Source organism: Sinocyclocheilus grahami, unplaced genomic scaffold, assembly GCF_001515645.1.
Source record: "Sinocyclocheilus grahami isolate Dianchi unplaced genomic scaffold, SAMN03320097.WGS_v1.1 scaffold616.1, whole genome shotgun sequence".
In the NCBI taxonomy this organism is placed as follows: Eukaryota; Metazoa; Chordata; class Actinopteri; order Cypriniformes; family Cyprinidae; genus Sinocyclocheilus; species Sinocyclocheilus grahami.
In genome coordinates, this window is record NW_015505795.1 from 95,709 (window position 1) to 109,459 (window position 13,751).

Consider the following 13,751-nt stretch of genomic DNA (forward strand, 5'->3'; position numbering starts at 1 on the left):
TATATATATATATATATATATATATAGTAGACATCTGTGACTTCTGAATCACAGTCTGAGAGAGTTTTTTGTAAAGCAAAACATCTCTAAAGGAGATTAGAGGGATCTTTTTCTCATTAAAACATCAACGAAGCTGTAGGCTTCTTCAAAAGTCTCATCTAAATCTCATTTCTGTCTGTGAGAAATGAGATTGAGATATTTACAGGGGTCGTACGGTCATGAAAAACCTGGAAAAGTCATGGAATTTTAAAACACCAATTTCCAGGCCTGGAAAAGTTTTGGAAAAATAAATAAACCCAGAAAGTTTTGGAAAAGTCATTGAAATCTATTTCACAAGACTGTATAATAGAATTGTGTTTAATCAGGTCCTGAATTTCGGTGCGGGATTGCGCATCGTTTTACTCATTCCCGCGGCTTTTGAATTTAAAATGATGGATATTCACACATTTATTCAAAAGCCTATAGCATGTAGGTTTGATGAGTAAATAATCAAACCTACAGACTGAGTCCAGTCCACACAGACTGATCAAATCAGTCATTTGAAAACAGCGTGAGTGATTCAGCTGTACGCGTCTTCTCTCTTTGACTTTCTCTTCAAACGGCTTCACATCGGCTCTTCACACTCTTGTCTGCGCTACAAGAGCCGCTGCACGCTGCGATACAAGACTTTCACTCGCATTTCGGGACAGTTGACAGAATTGTCACTTGCCTAATCGGGTCATTGTTGCATCGTCAGAAAATTTTATTATTTATTTGCACGTCTTTTTAAGCCATTCGGTACTCGCGCGCTCCAGAGACGGTGCGCAGTCACATCCACATTTTTTCTCTTTCTCTCTTCCCCAATTACACAGCTGCTGTTGTAGCCATTAAAATAGTTCCATTTCGTTTTTAATGACAAAAGTGGTTATATATATATTTTAGACATATGTTTGGAAAATGTTTTTGTTTGTTAAATTCAAGTTTTTGTTTTTTTAAAGTAACGACCAAGCGGCCAGTGGCAGACAGTGAATTAATCATAGCCTATGTTTGATCAATTTAGCCTTCTCAAATAATCACCTCTTGACTAAAATAAAATCTATAGGCCTATATAAAATGCTTAAAAAACAATGTTAGTTTAAATGGTTAACCTAGATAAATGTGTGCTATTAGGAGCGTATCCAATCGTTTGTGCAGAGAAGCTAAAGCGCACTTTGCAGGACATGGAGTCGCCAGCACGATCACTTGCATTTTTTTTCTTATAACAGTGGAAACAACCAGTTATTTTTGCTCATAAAGGTAAGAGTAATACATCATTCGGGACTGTTAAGGGTCTACTTTTATTTGTGTGCACTCACAATATCAGCATACGGTGTGCTTTGTTAGAAAACAAACAGTATATGCTTTCTGCTGTCTCGGTCTTGAGCAGGAGTGCTTCACAAAAATGAACACCTGATTCAGATCATCAAGTTAAAGCGCAGCTTTGTGTGTGCTTTAACATGGAACTCTTCCAGCACTCGCTGCTGCTGGACACTAAACACCGTCCGAGCCACTCTTGACAGTCGCGGTAGCACGGTCTCGTGTTGTTTCCACCAGCGCGGCAAATCTTTGTCATCACCATAAGAATTGATGGATATCTAGAATATAAACATAAGGAGGAAGCAAGCCTGATGCCTGCCCCGTGTCTGAGCTATGACGTGAAAATTGTCCCGAAGCCATAAATAAGTTGGGGCCGTTGGGCTCGGGCTGAAATGCAGGGCTCTAAAGCGCAGATTGTTGCATTTAAGCAGCAAAAATACACACAAAATGACACCAAAATGGCCATCCTGGCCACACAGTTAAATAAATGATAATATTCAGTGATGTGAAATGTGGAGTAAGGTCTGGCGCAGTTGCTGCTTGTATTTATTACTAAAACAAGAAAGCAAACGAGTAGCATTAATATTCATTCATTTTAGTTAACATATGCTATGATAATTTGAACAGATTTTTATTCTTATTGTAAAATAATGGAACATTTAGGTCATGAATATTGTCTCAAAAGTCATGGAAAAGTCATGGAAATGTATTGGTAAAAATGTGTACGAACCCTGTATTTAAGAGATCTCTTTTGTGATGTATCATTCCTGCAGGGATATTCAGACTGTTTCACATGTATCTGCATCAGTTAATTGAATCAGTCGTGCTGTGTTGTAGAGGTGCAGCGTCCCGTGGACCCGTGTCGCATCGGCACTCATGACTGTGACGTCCCTGAACGCGCTCGCTGCAGCTACACCGGAGGATCCTCCTACATCTGCACCTGCCTGCCGGGATTCATGGGAGATGGACGCAGCTGTCAGGGTGGGCCTCTGCCTCTCTATACAGACATGCTTTCATTCATAAGATTTATTAGAAGAATACACACCATTTTAATGTTTTCCAGGCTGATCCATCAGCAGATATTTGGTCATTGTTGGTGATTTATTTGCATGATTGATTAATTAATAGAAGTGTTCATTCGGCCTAGTGTATATTCAACAGTCTGGTCAATAGATAGTGTACTTTAAAAAAAAAAAAATTATAATAATTTTAATTTCATTTGAATACATCAATTTTGCCTTTAATCTTTATTTTTTAATTTCATATGTATATTGGTCATTCTCAGTCGTGCTGTGTTGTAGAGGTGCAGCGTCCCGTGGACCCGTGTCGCATCGGCACTCATGACTGTGACGTCCCTGAACGCGCTCGCTGCAGCTACACCGGAGGATCCTCCTACATCTGCACCTGCCTGCCGGGATTCATGGGAGATGGACGCAGCTGTCAGGGTGGGCCTCTGCCTCTCTATACAGACATGCTTTCATTCATAAGATTTATTAGAAGAATACACACCATTTTAATGTTTTCCAGGCTGATCCATCAGCAGATATTTGGTCATTGTTGGTGATTTATTTGCATGATTGATTAATTAATAGAAGTGTTCATTCGGCCTAGTGTATATTCAACAGTCTGGTCAATAGATAGTGTACTTTTAAAAAAAAAAATTATAATAATTTTAATTTCATTTGAATACATCAATTTTGCCTTTAATCTTTATTTTTTAATTTCATATGTATATTGGTCATTAAAACTCCTATTAGTCAGCCACTGCTGTAAATGCAGGATTTTCTACATCTGCAAATCTTCATTAGTTGTCAGAGAAATATAAATGACTTGGCATGATGTTAATGGACTTGGCCTCAGTGTGATTATGAGCCGAGAGGGAAAACAGACACACACAGCTGTGATCTGCTTTCATTTCTGTTTCCAGTCACTCCTGCACAATTCATTCATTTTTCAGCTTCATTACATAAGTTATTACATTTATCCACTATTTAAATGTAATACATTTGTTTAAAATTTCAACATTTATTATTTAATTATAATGAATGTATTATCCAATTATTTCATTTATAATAATTAATAAAAAAAAAGATCATTTACATTTATTAAACATTTTCACTGTGCTTAATTGCCGTTTAAATGCAAAAAAAATTTCTTTAAGTAAAATTTAATTTCTTATTCATTTATTTCCTTTCTTTCCTTCCTACGAAGCACAGCGGATGACGTAATAAAATCAGAAACAGCTGTAGAAAATAAAATGTAAAGCATTTTACATATATTTTTTTCTAAACATTAATACGTATAAATGGGATCATAAATATTTCATTTTCTTTTTTATTTTTAAAACATTTGACATAATTCTTTGCAAAACATTTTTAATTTAACTGGTACATTTTCTTTGTTTGTTTCTGTCTTTCTCTCTTTCAGACATAGACGAGTGTCAGGTGAATCAGTGTCATGAAAATGCCGTCTGCTTCAACACACCTGGATCTTTCACCTGTCAGTGTAACCCTGGTTTCTATGGCGATGGTTTCCACTGCTCTACAGGTAGACCTTAGCTGTAAATGAACATCCGTTGTGTCTTTTGGTTTTGTTGTGCTCATTCATTCAGACCCATAACCTTCACAAACAGCTTTGCTGGTTTATTCATAGTTCTGCTACATACCACTAAAGCCATTTCTAGCATATTTGGAGAATTTCATTAGGTTTTTGGACGCTTGGGTTTGGAGAATCATCTGCGCGTCATTGCATGAGCATCCAGCCTTGAGCAACACTACAGTATCACAAAGTTTAAAGTAGACAACAGCTCTTTATGCTGTTATTTCGGAGCCCTTTTACCCACAGTTCATGTCACAAACCGTATCAGTCGTTCTAATGAGAGACGACCCTCCACTCTTTAAATATTACAACACGACCTGACCTCTTGACCCCTGAGGTGTGTCGCGGCTTAACCCTGCCGCCATGAAAATCAGCTTGACAGCTGCGTGTCTGCTGGGAACTGACCAGCTGCTTTGGTTTCAAAGAGTTTTAGGACCCCATGGCATCAGTATTGTTGAATTTTATGAGCTTGAAGGTCATATATGTTGTCATTAAAACTGCCAGAATAAACTTTTAGCAGAAGTGTACAACACCGGTCAAAAGTTTGAAATAATTATGTTTGTTTATTTATATATATATATATATATATATATATATATATTTGAAAGAAGTCTGTACTGCTCACCAGTGCTGCATTTATTTGATCAAAATAATCAAAATAAAATTAAAATAGCTGTTTTCTAGGTGAATATATTGTCAAATGTAATTTATTCTGTGTCACATGGAAGACACATGGTCCTTCAGAAAATTCAGGAATAAATGCCACATTTAAATATATCCAAAATGATAACAGTTATTTTAAATACAAATATTTTTGTTTTCTACTATATTTGGATCAAATAGGATAAGCCTTGGTGAGCATAATAATAGACTTTATACTAAAATATTTTTTTAAATCCTGATTATTCCATTTAATTTCTAAATGTAAACACTTCAAATTTACAGTCTATTTCTTTTCGAATAGTATTTTAAAAATAATGAAAATCTAATTTCCCAAAAAATAAAAACTCTAAATGAAGTCTCTCTTAAATATAAGGTATCTGATTTTGAAGATAGTATGATTTTTGAAGTTATATATATATATATATATATATATATATATATATATAAAATTACATTTGTTTTAAATATAGACCTAATTTTTATGCAAAATATGACCTGGATAGTCAGGATACTCAGCTTTTCCTGAGATTTAACTTAATAATTCAAAACAGACTCTGTGGAGCATGACTTTATATTCTGGTTCAGACTGAAATGATTTTACACGCTTTAAAATCTAGTTTGAGAGCCCTGTATTGCCTAAGGCATGTTTGTCTTCAGTGTGTCATGTCGACTATGAGCTCTGTCATGATTGTGGTAGTAATGGTATTGATTAGTCTGCAGAGCGTTGAGTTTTGTTATTGTAACCTGATTTGCTTTCCAGGGACGAGCAGACGGAGCTCTTTAGACTGATGTAATGTACCGCAGCAGCTCACATGAGCATATCTGTTTCAGATTTAACCCCAGAGCTGTTGCACTGATTGCTTTTCAGTGGAAATACTGGAAATTCTTAGAAAGAGATGAAGTTCGATCCTGGATCTGTTGACTGTCTGCATAAGCCCAGGGGTCAGTGTTTGACAGGTTAACTTTAGCATTGAGCCTCCGCTGGTTGACATTGCAAATACTTTTCACATACTATGTGGGTCAGTCGCTTTTCATGTTAGCCAGACAATCTCTAAACTGCAAATAAAAACCAAAAGTCAAAAGTCTGGCTCTGTAAAATACAATAGCATGAGCAGGTATGCAATAAATGCACTACTACTATCAAGTTTATGTGCTTTTTAACCCTGTAAAGCCTAAAGCACTTGAAAAAAGTCAAGTCACCTTTATTTATGTAGCGCTTTATACAATAATATAGACTGAAGCATATGAAAGAATAGTTAGAAAAACCGTTTTAGTTTTATTCAGAGGCCCAAACTGAGCAAAAATATGCAATTGGGCACAGATGCTGATATTTATAGGGACAAAAAGTGATGAAAATCTGCTGCTTGTAATGTAAATCAATGAGATCTTTATAACAGTACAGCAGATACTTACATAAAATGATACAAATATCAGACATCCCTCTATATCTCCAATAATATGTCTTCGAAAGATGAGATTTAAATGATCAAAACATATAATGCAATGCAATCCAATGATGCTAAACGCTCCTCAAAAGTCTGACAATCGTATTTGAGACTTGAGATTTTTCAAAAAAATTATTCATGATTCAATTCATCAGATAAGCAAAGTTGCTTCAGTCCAGTAAGTGTTCATCTGGAAATATCACTAAAGTTATTCTTACGTTTACTAAAAATTAGAGGTGCACGATATTGTATTTTTGCCGATATCCGATATGCCAATAATTTTCAAATCATTTTGGCCAATAGCCGATGCCGATACCGATATATAATTATTATTAATTTTGGATAGTTTTTTACAGGAACTTATTTGTTAGAATTAAATAAACAATAATAAAGTTATTTTATAATGACAGTACATTGAAGATTTGGAAATAAATATACAGTTCAGTCATGAAACTCTAGATGGCGCATTCTGACGGGTTGTTAACGTAACTGATGATATTCAGAGAGTTAAACGACTTGGCACAAGCTGATTGGTTCATGCTGCATATGCAGCCAATGAGCTTACTGCCTTGCATTTATATGGCTGGCTAGCATTCACTAGAGATTCCTGCAGCGCGCTTTCAGAGTTCTCTGAAACCCTCCACCTTCCCCAGCTCCACCTGTATAGATCTGCTACGGGGTTATTTTATATGCTATTTGTGCAGCAGCAGTATGTCTTAAATACTCACGGCACCGTATCGACATATGCATTGGCAGTAGCAAGTTCCTGTACTTGCTTGCAGCAGCAATAATCTACAACTACAGCAATAACCAACAGCAGCAGCAATTCAGCAGCAGCAGCGTAGCAGATCTATTCCACCAAGACCAAATACATTAACATTGCCATATCCATCACCATGCTAAAATGTTCCGAGAGTTGTCATGATTGAACTATAAATAAACGATATATTAATCACTGCATTTTTTTTTCAGAAAGATGCGGTGGTAACCTTAGCATTTTATTTTATGATAACATTTGTAAAAGGTCTAAAGCAAAAGAGCTCATACAGAAATCTTTTAGAGCTCATAATTTGTTTAAAAAATATAACATATTACACATTAATGAATAAATTAGCAAGTATATATAAAATTATTTAATGTAAGTGCCATGTTTGTAATTCTTTTTTTCATGTAAGCTATAGCTTCTGACCTTTAAATCAAAACATACTCATGATTTTATGCGTCCCTACTAAAAATCAGTCAAGATTTGACAGCAAAAAGATGCGTGAAGCACAAGCTGAAGGTGGACTTTTGTACAATTACACTAAAAGAGCTTTAACTTGATAAAAAAATGTCTAAACTATCAATCAGACGACAGAAGGCATGGAGTAGATTGAGTGTGTTTAACAGCAAATTTAAACAGCAAGGTTTGATCATGTTGATCATTTAGAGGCTTTGCATGTCAAATATGATACAGTAGGTAAGGTTTATAGGGTTAACTGTGTGTGTATTTGTATCTGTGCAGAATATGAGAAGACGCGCTGCCAGCTGCATAGAGATAGCGTTCTGGGCGCTGGGCCCCGCGGCCCCCGTCCTGTATCCGGTCAGTATGTGCCGACCTGTGACTCCCAGGGCGAGTACGACCCCATGCAGTGTCATGCCAGTGCAGGGCAGTGCTGGTGTGTGAACCGCGATGGACTGGAGATCTCTGGGACGCGAACGGGACCCGGGCGCTTTCCTGAGTGTGAGTCCTACACATGCTTTACTCATAAAGACTCTGTTCCAAAACCAAGAGCTGCTTTGCTGTCTACAGAGAGAACTGTCTTATAAGTCAGCAGACTAACTGAAACGACAATCATCACTGACTAATTCTGAAATATTGTTGCAATATTCTTGTAAGCATAAAAGTACATAAGACACATATTGCTTGTTGCAATGCATTCTGGAAGGACGCATGTATTTTGCCTACTTTAGTGTCAGGAGCAGGATGGCATAAAACAGAGGTTCGCAACCTTTTTGGCTCCAAGGCCGTTCAAAAGTTTGGAGTCAGAGAGATTTTTTTCTATATTTTTGAAATAAAGTCTCTTCTGCTCACCAAGCCTGCATTAATTTTAGAAATACAGTAAAAACTAATATTGTAAGACATTATTTCTATTTAAAATAGATTATTTTTATGTGAATATATTGTAAACTGCAATTTATTCGCGGCTGTGATCAAAGCTGTATTTTCAGCATCATTACTCCAGTCTTCAGTGTCACATGATCCTTCAGAAATCAGTATAATATGCTGATCTGCTGCTCGAGAAACATTTCTGATTATTAGCAATGTTGAAAACAGTTGTGCTGACAAATAGTCAACATCTAAACTTTTACTTCAAAGCTCGTTTAGTCGCATTTTAAATAGTTTTAAGCTATCTTGTAGGCCATTGAAAGACTCCTGAGGCCTGTTGGTTGACAAACACTGTCCTAAAATACAGTACCTGCATAGGCAGCTCATTAGGTTTTTGGAACAAAGCCACTGCTGCAGCTGATGAAGCTAAACTTACATAACAACATATGACATCAATGCCAATTTTTGTACTAATACATTTTTATTGCCACATTGACCATTACTGTACACATAGGTGGTGAATTGTCATATGATTATAAATTAAGTCATTTATAATCATGCATCTTCTGTTCCTCAGGTCCTGGTCATGATGTCCCTCGCCCGATTGGACCAACACCCGATCCTAACGTCAGTCCTTTGCCTCCTGGCAGCCACATCCTCTTCGCCCAGAGCGGGAAGATTGAGTATATTCCTCTGGAAGGTCACAACCTGAAGAAGAACGAAGCTAAAACTGCACTGCACCTCCCGGTAAAGCCTTTTACTAACGCCCGAGAGCGCAACACATACTTGTGTTGGTTATAAATTGTCATGAAGTGTTTTAGGCCAAATTATTCACAAAATTGCTCTATGCTCTGTACAGTCTGTAGAGTCATCCAGAAGTCTTTGCTCTGATGTTTTGAAGCTCTGGAATGCATTAATGGAGAGGCTGTTTAGTGATGTTAGTAACTGCAGAGCGAACGTGTCACTGTGGTTTGTGTTCTGCTCGTAGTTTGTCTCTCTCAGTTCAACTGTTGATAACACCGAGCCAGAGAACTGCTGGGGGCTCGCTGGGGAATTTTAGAATTGTAACAACATATGACATCAATGCCAATTTTTGTACTAATACATTTTTATTGCCACATTGACCATTACTGTACACATAGGTGGTGAATTGTCATATGATTATAAATTAAGTCATTTATAATCATGCATCTTCTGTTCCTCAGGTCCTGGTCATGATGTCCCTCGCCCGATTGGACCAACACCCGATCCTAACGTCAGTCCTTTGCCTCCTGGCAGCCACATCCTCTTCGCCCAGAGCGGGAAGATTGAGTATATTCCTCTGGAAGGTCACAACCTGAAGAAGAACGAAGCTAAAACTGCACTGCACCTCCCGGTAAAGCCTTTTACTAACGCCCGAGAGCGCAACACATACTTGTGTTGGTTATAAATTGTCATGAAGTGTTTTAGGCCAAATTATTCACAAAATTGCTCTATGCTCTGTACAGTCTGTAGAGTCATCCAGAAGTCTTTGCTCTGATGTTTTGAAGCTCTGGAATGCATTAATGGAGAGGCTGTTTAGTGATGTTAGTAACTGCAGAGCGAACGTGTCACTGTGGTTTGTGTTCTGCTCGTAGTTTGTCTCTCTCAGTTCAACTGTTGATAACACCGAGCCAGAGAACTGCTGGGGAATTTTAGAATTGCTTAACTTTGTTTTTCTTGGAAATATTAGTGAGAGAAATTGTTTTTCAGAGCCATATGCTGCCTCTGCTGATTACATAACCTCCTTAACTTTAGAATGTGAGGAGGGATTCCAGGAGAAACAGAGCAGAATATTTACAAAGGAAAATGATGTTAACATGCATGTTTTCTGCAGGCGCCCTTGACTAAACTGTTTCTTAAGTATAAAACTGTATTCAAGATTTTTTAACGTTTTTGAAAGAAGTCTCTTGTGCTCACCAAAGCTGCATTTATTTGATCAAAATGCAGTGCATTTTGTGAAATATTATTAGTTTAAAGTAACTGATTTCTATGTGTATATATACTGTATATTGTAAAATGTAACTTGTTGCTGTGATCAAAGCTGAGTTTTCAGCATCATTACTCCAGTCTTCAGTGTCACATGATCCTTACATTACATTTTAGACACATTTTGTCTTTTTTTTTCTGTTTTGCAAATGAAATAGTTCCAAACAAAGCCGGAGCAGAGCTGTTGTGCGTCACAGAGCAACACTGTGGTGTATTTTTCCTAAATTAATTTGTTTTTGAACGAATGGATTGAGCCAATTATGTAATGATCCATTCATAAAGACAGTCAACTTGCTTCCATACTAATTGAATTAGCCATTTTGAAAGAATGGTTTGACTGAAGGGTTCAATGAATCATTCATTAAAACAGACACTTGCCGCCACCTACTGGCGAATTTAGTGTCATTTATTTATCCAAGCCTAAACCAGCACAAAAACACACTCGGCAAAATATTAATTATCGTTATCAACAAAAATCCCCACCATTACCCTTGAATTTATTTTACAATTCGACCACTGGTTGTGCTGCTTCATATTTTTGTGGGAACTGTGATACATTTTTATTTTCAGGATTCTTTAGTAAATATACATTTAAAAAGAGCAGCATTTATTTGAAATATAAATCTTTTGTAACATTATAATTGTCTTTACTGTTACTTTTGATCAATTTAATGCATCCTTGCTGAGTCCAAGCACTCTTACTGACCCCAAATTTATTATGGTTTCTTGCTATTTCTGATTATATTGCCAATTTATTGTGTTAAGCTACTCGTGCAGCATATGCACAAGGTTTATATTTTCATCCACTGACCCACGAAATTGACTTTTTAGGTCCTATTATGTGCAGTACTGTGGGAAATCATAAGTTTGAATAAATCTACATCCCATCTGTTCTTATTTACTGCTCACATGCTAACATTTACTATAATGACTAACATCAGTGAAGCTTATTAAGCAAGGAAAAATGTGTTGGTAACAAAGCTTGCCCAAGACTCATCTGACTCAGATTCTGGATGTGTGGTTTCACGTTTTGTCTAGACAGCCGTTCACAGCCAGACAGATATATGAATGCCTGAAGGCAGCTTTAGAGTCGTTCCATGCATGTCTTTTTTATCGTTTTTGCAGGAGAAAGTGGTGATTGGAATTGCTTTTGACTGCGTGGAGAAGATGGTGTATTGGACAGACATCAGCACACCTGCCATTAGCAAAGCTGGTCTACAAGGAGGAGTACCCGTCCACATCATTAAATTAGGTAGCATCAATTTTAACCAATAGTTCACCCAAAAATGACTCATTGCATCGTTCCAAACCTATTCGCAGTCTTCTGTGGATCACAAAAGATCAGTTTTGATTTCATAGGATCTTAAGAAGTTGTCTGACACTGATTTTCAAACTGATTTCTGTGTCAGATCTCAGCAGTCCTGAAGGCATCGCTATCGACCATCTGGGCAGAAACGTGTTCTGGACAGACTCCATAAAGGACAGAATTGAAGTTTCCTCATTAGACGGATCCCAGCGCCATGTCTTGATTAACACAGACCTGGTTAACCCGAGAGCCATCATAACTGATCCCACCAATGGGTGCGTGACTAACTAGAAACAACCAGCGTCTAAAATTAACAAAAGTGATTTTGGCAAGTAAAGATATAGTTGGATAGAAATGCAACGCAATGCTTGGTTAAATCAATAAGACTGATAACAATGAAGTGTGATAATCTGACCCTTGTAAGTCGTGTGAGCAATTCAATAATAAATGTTTCTTTACACATGCCAATTTTACACAGCAAAGAAGTGCTTCTTAAGTGACATTTAGGTGTCTTTAGAGGTGGCAGAGCAGGCATAATCTAATCTGGTTTTAAAGTGGCATTATGTCTTTACACTGAATTTTGAGCAGGCACTGAGCAGCCTTAAAGGGTTAGTTCACCCAAAAATGAAAATTAGCTCATGATTTACTCACCCTCAATGCATCCTTGGTTTATATGATTTTCTTCTTTCAGATGAATCCAATCGGAGTTATATTAAAAAATGTCTCATCTCTTTCAAGCTGTATAATGGCAGTGGGCGAGTGTTTTTTCATGCGCTTTCGGGAACGGAAAGCAGAAGTTAGAGAAAACAGTTTCTAACGTTTTAAATATGGATATATCTTCCAAAAACACATTGATTCGCTACAGGAAGCCTTTATTCACCCCCCAAAGCTGTGTGAGGCACGTTTAATTAATTATGGATGCGCTTTATTTGACGTCTTTTGGACTGTTGAAAAAAAAAAAAAAAAACACCCACTGCCATTATAAAGCTTGGAAGAGCCAGGACATTTTTTAATATAACTCCGATTGGATTCGTCTGAAAGAAGAAAGTCATATACACCTAGGATGCCTTGAGGATGAGTAAAACATGGACTAATTTTCATTTTTCGGTGAACTAACCCTTTAATTTGGCTGTGTAGAGGCACCCTAAATTTAGCAGCATAACGTTATATTAAAAATAATGCAAAATACAGTTTCATGGCTGATATTTATGGTGGTTGCTTTTTCTCATTTCACCTGCATTAGTTTTAGACCATGATTACAGCTTTGTTACAAAAAAACACTCATTCTTAGCATTATGAATTTGAGTGATTTCCAAAGTACCATTTTTTCTGCAGTGAAATAGTTATTGTAAAGGCTTTTCTTTTTCTTCCTCAGCTACATTTACTGGGCCGACTGGAACAGGGACGCCCCCAAAATCGAGATGGCTTACATGGACGGCACCAATCGCAGGGTCCTGGCCAAGGATGATTTGGGCCTCCCCAACGGTTTAACTTACGACCCCCAGACGTCTCTGCTGTGCTGGGCGGATGCTGGTACGCCTCCAGTTCACTGAGAAACATTTACTAGTGCAGTAAAGTCACAGCTGTTTGAGTGTCTCGTTTGTGTTAATGATGATGTTTGGTGTTTCTGATGCAGGTACACATAAAGTAGAGTGCATGAATCCGCAGCAGGGCAGTCGGAGGCAGCTTATGGAGGGAATTCAGTATCCCTTCGGACTGACTACTGATGGAAAGAACCTCTACTACACGGACTGGATGAGGTGAACTTTCACTTAAAGGGTTCCTATTATGCTTTTTCACTTTTTCAACTTTAGTTATTCTGTAATGTTGCTGTTTGAGCATAAAAAAGATCTGCAAAGTTACAAAGTTCAAATTCCACTTCAAAAGGAGATATTTTATTGAACAGAAATCACTTTTCAAAAACTACAACGAACGACTCGTTTGGACTACAACGCATATTTTCCGGGATTTGTGATATCACAAATATCGACGACTGGGACGATACCTGGTTGAGCTGCACTAGAGAAGGCAACAAGTGTTATCACTATGTCGCAGACACGCTAGCTTTCCCAAGACAGACGAATTTAAAGTGGTTACAATCATCTGGGATTAAATCGCACTCAAATTGATTTGATTTTGACGCAATATTTACACAGAAGCTTGCAGGCAGCTATGGTAAGGGGCGTGTCATTTCCCGACCAGGCGCCGAGTGCTGCCAATCCCAGCACACACAGACCCAGCTAACCAATCACAACACACACTGGCCCAGCTAACCAATCACAGCACACGCTGGCCCAGCTAACCAATC

The 13,751-nt window shown here is 37.6% G+C and overlaps 1 protein-coding gene across 1 annotated transcript in view; it reads left to right on the forward strand.

The window, feature by feature from the left end:
* nid1a (nidogen 1a) overlaps nt 1–13,207 on the forward strand; it is a 31,233-nt gene extending 18,026 nt beyond the window's left edge. Inside the window, exons 11-18 of the mRNA XM_016241237.1 lie at nt 2,173–2,316; nt 3,763–3,882; nt 7,546–7,764; nt 8,708–8,877; nt 11,263–11,389; nt 11,547–11,718; nt 12,819–12,976; nt 13,080–13,207. Of these exons, the coding sequence (XP_016096723.1) occupies nt 2,173–2,316; nt 3,763–3,882; nt 7,546–7,764; nt 8,708–8,877; nt 11,263–11,389; nt 11,547–11,718; nt 12,819–12,976; nt 13,080–13,207 (1,238 nt within the window). The remainder of the gene's footprint in view (nt 1–2,172; nt 2,317–3,762; nt 3,883–7,545; nt 7,765–8,707; nt 8,878–11,262; nt 11,390–11,546; nt 11,719–12,818; nt 12,977–13,079) is intronic.
* The last annotated feature ends 544 nt before the right edge of the window (nt 13,208–13,751 follow it).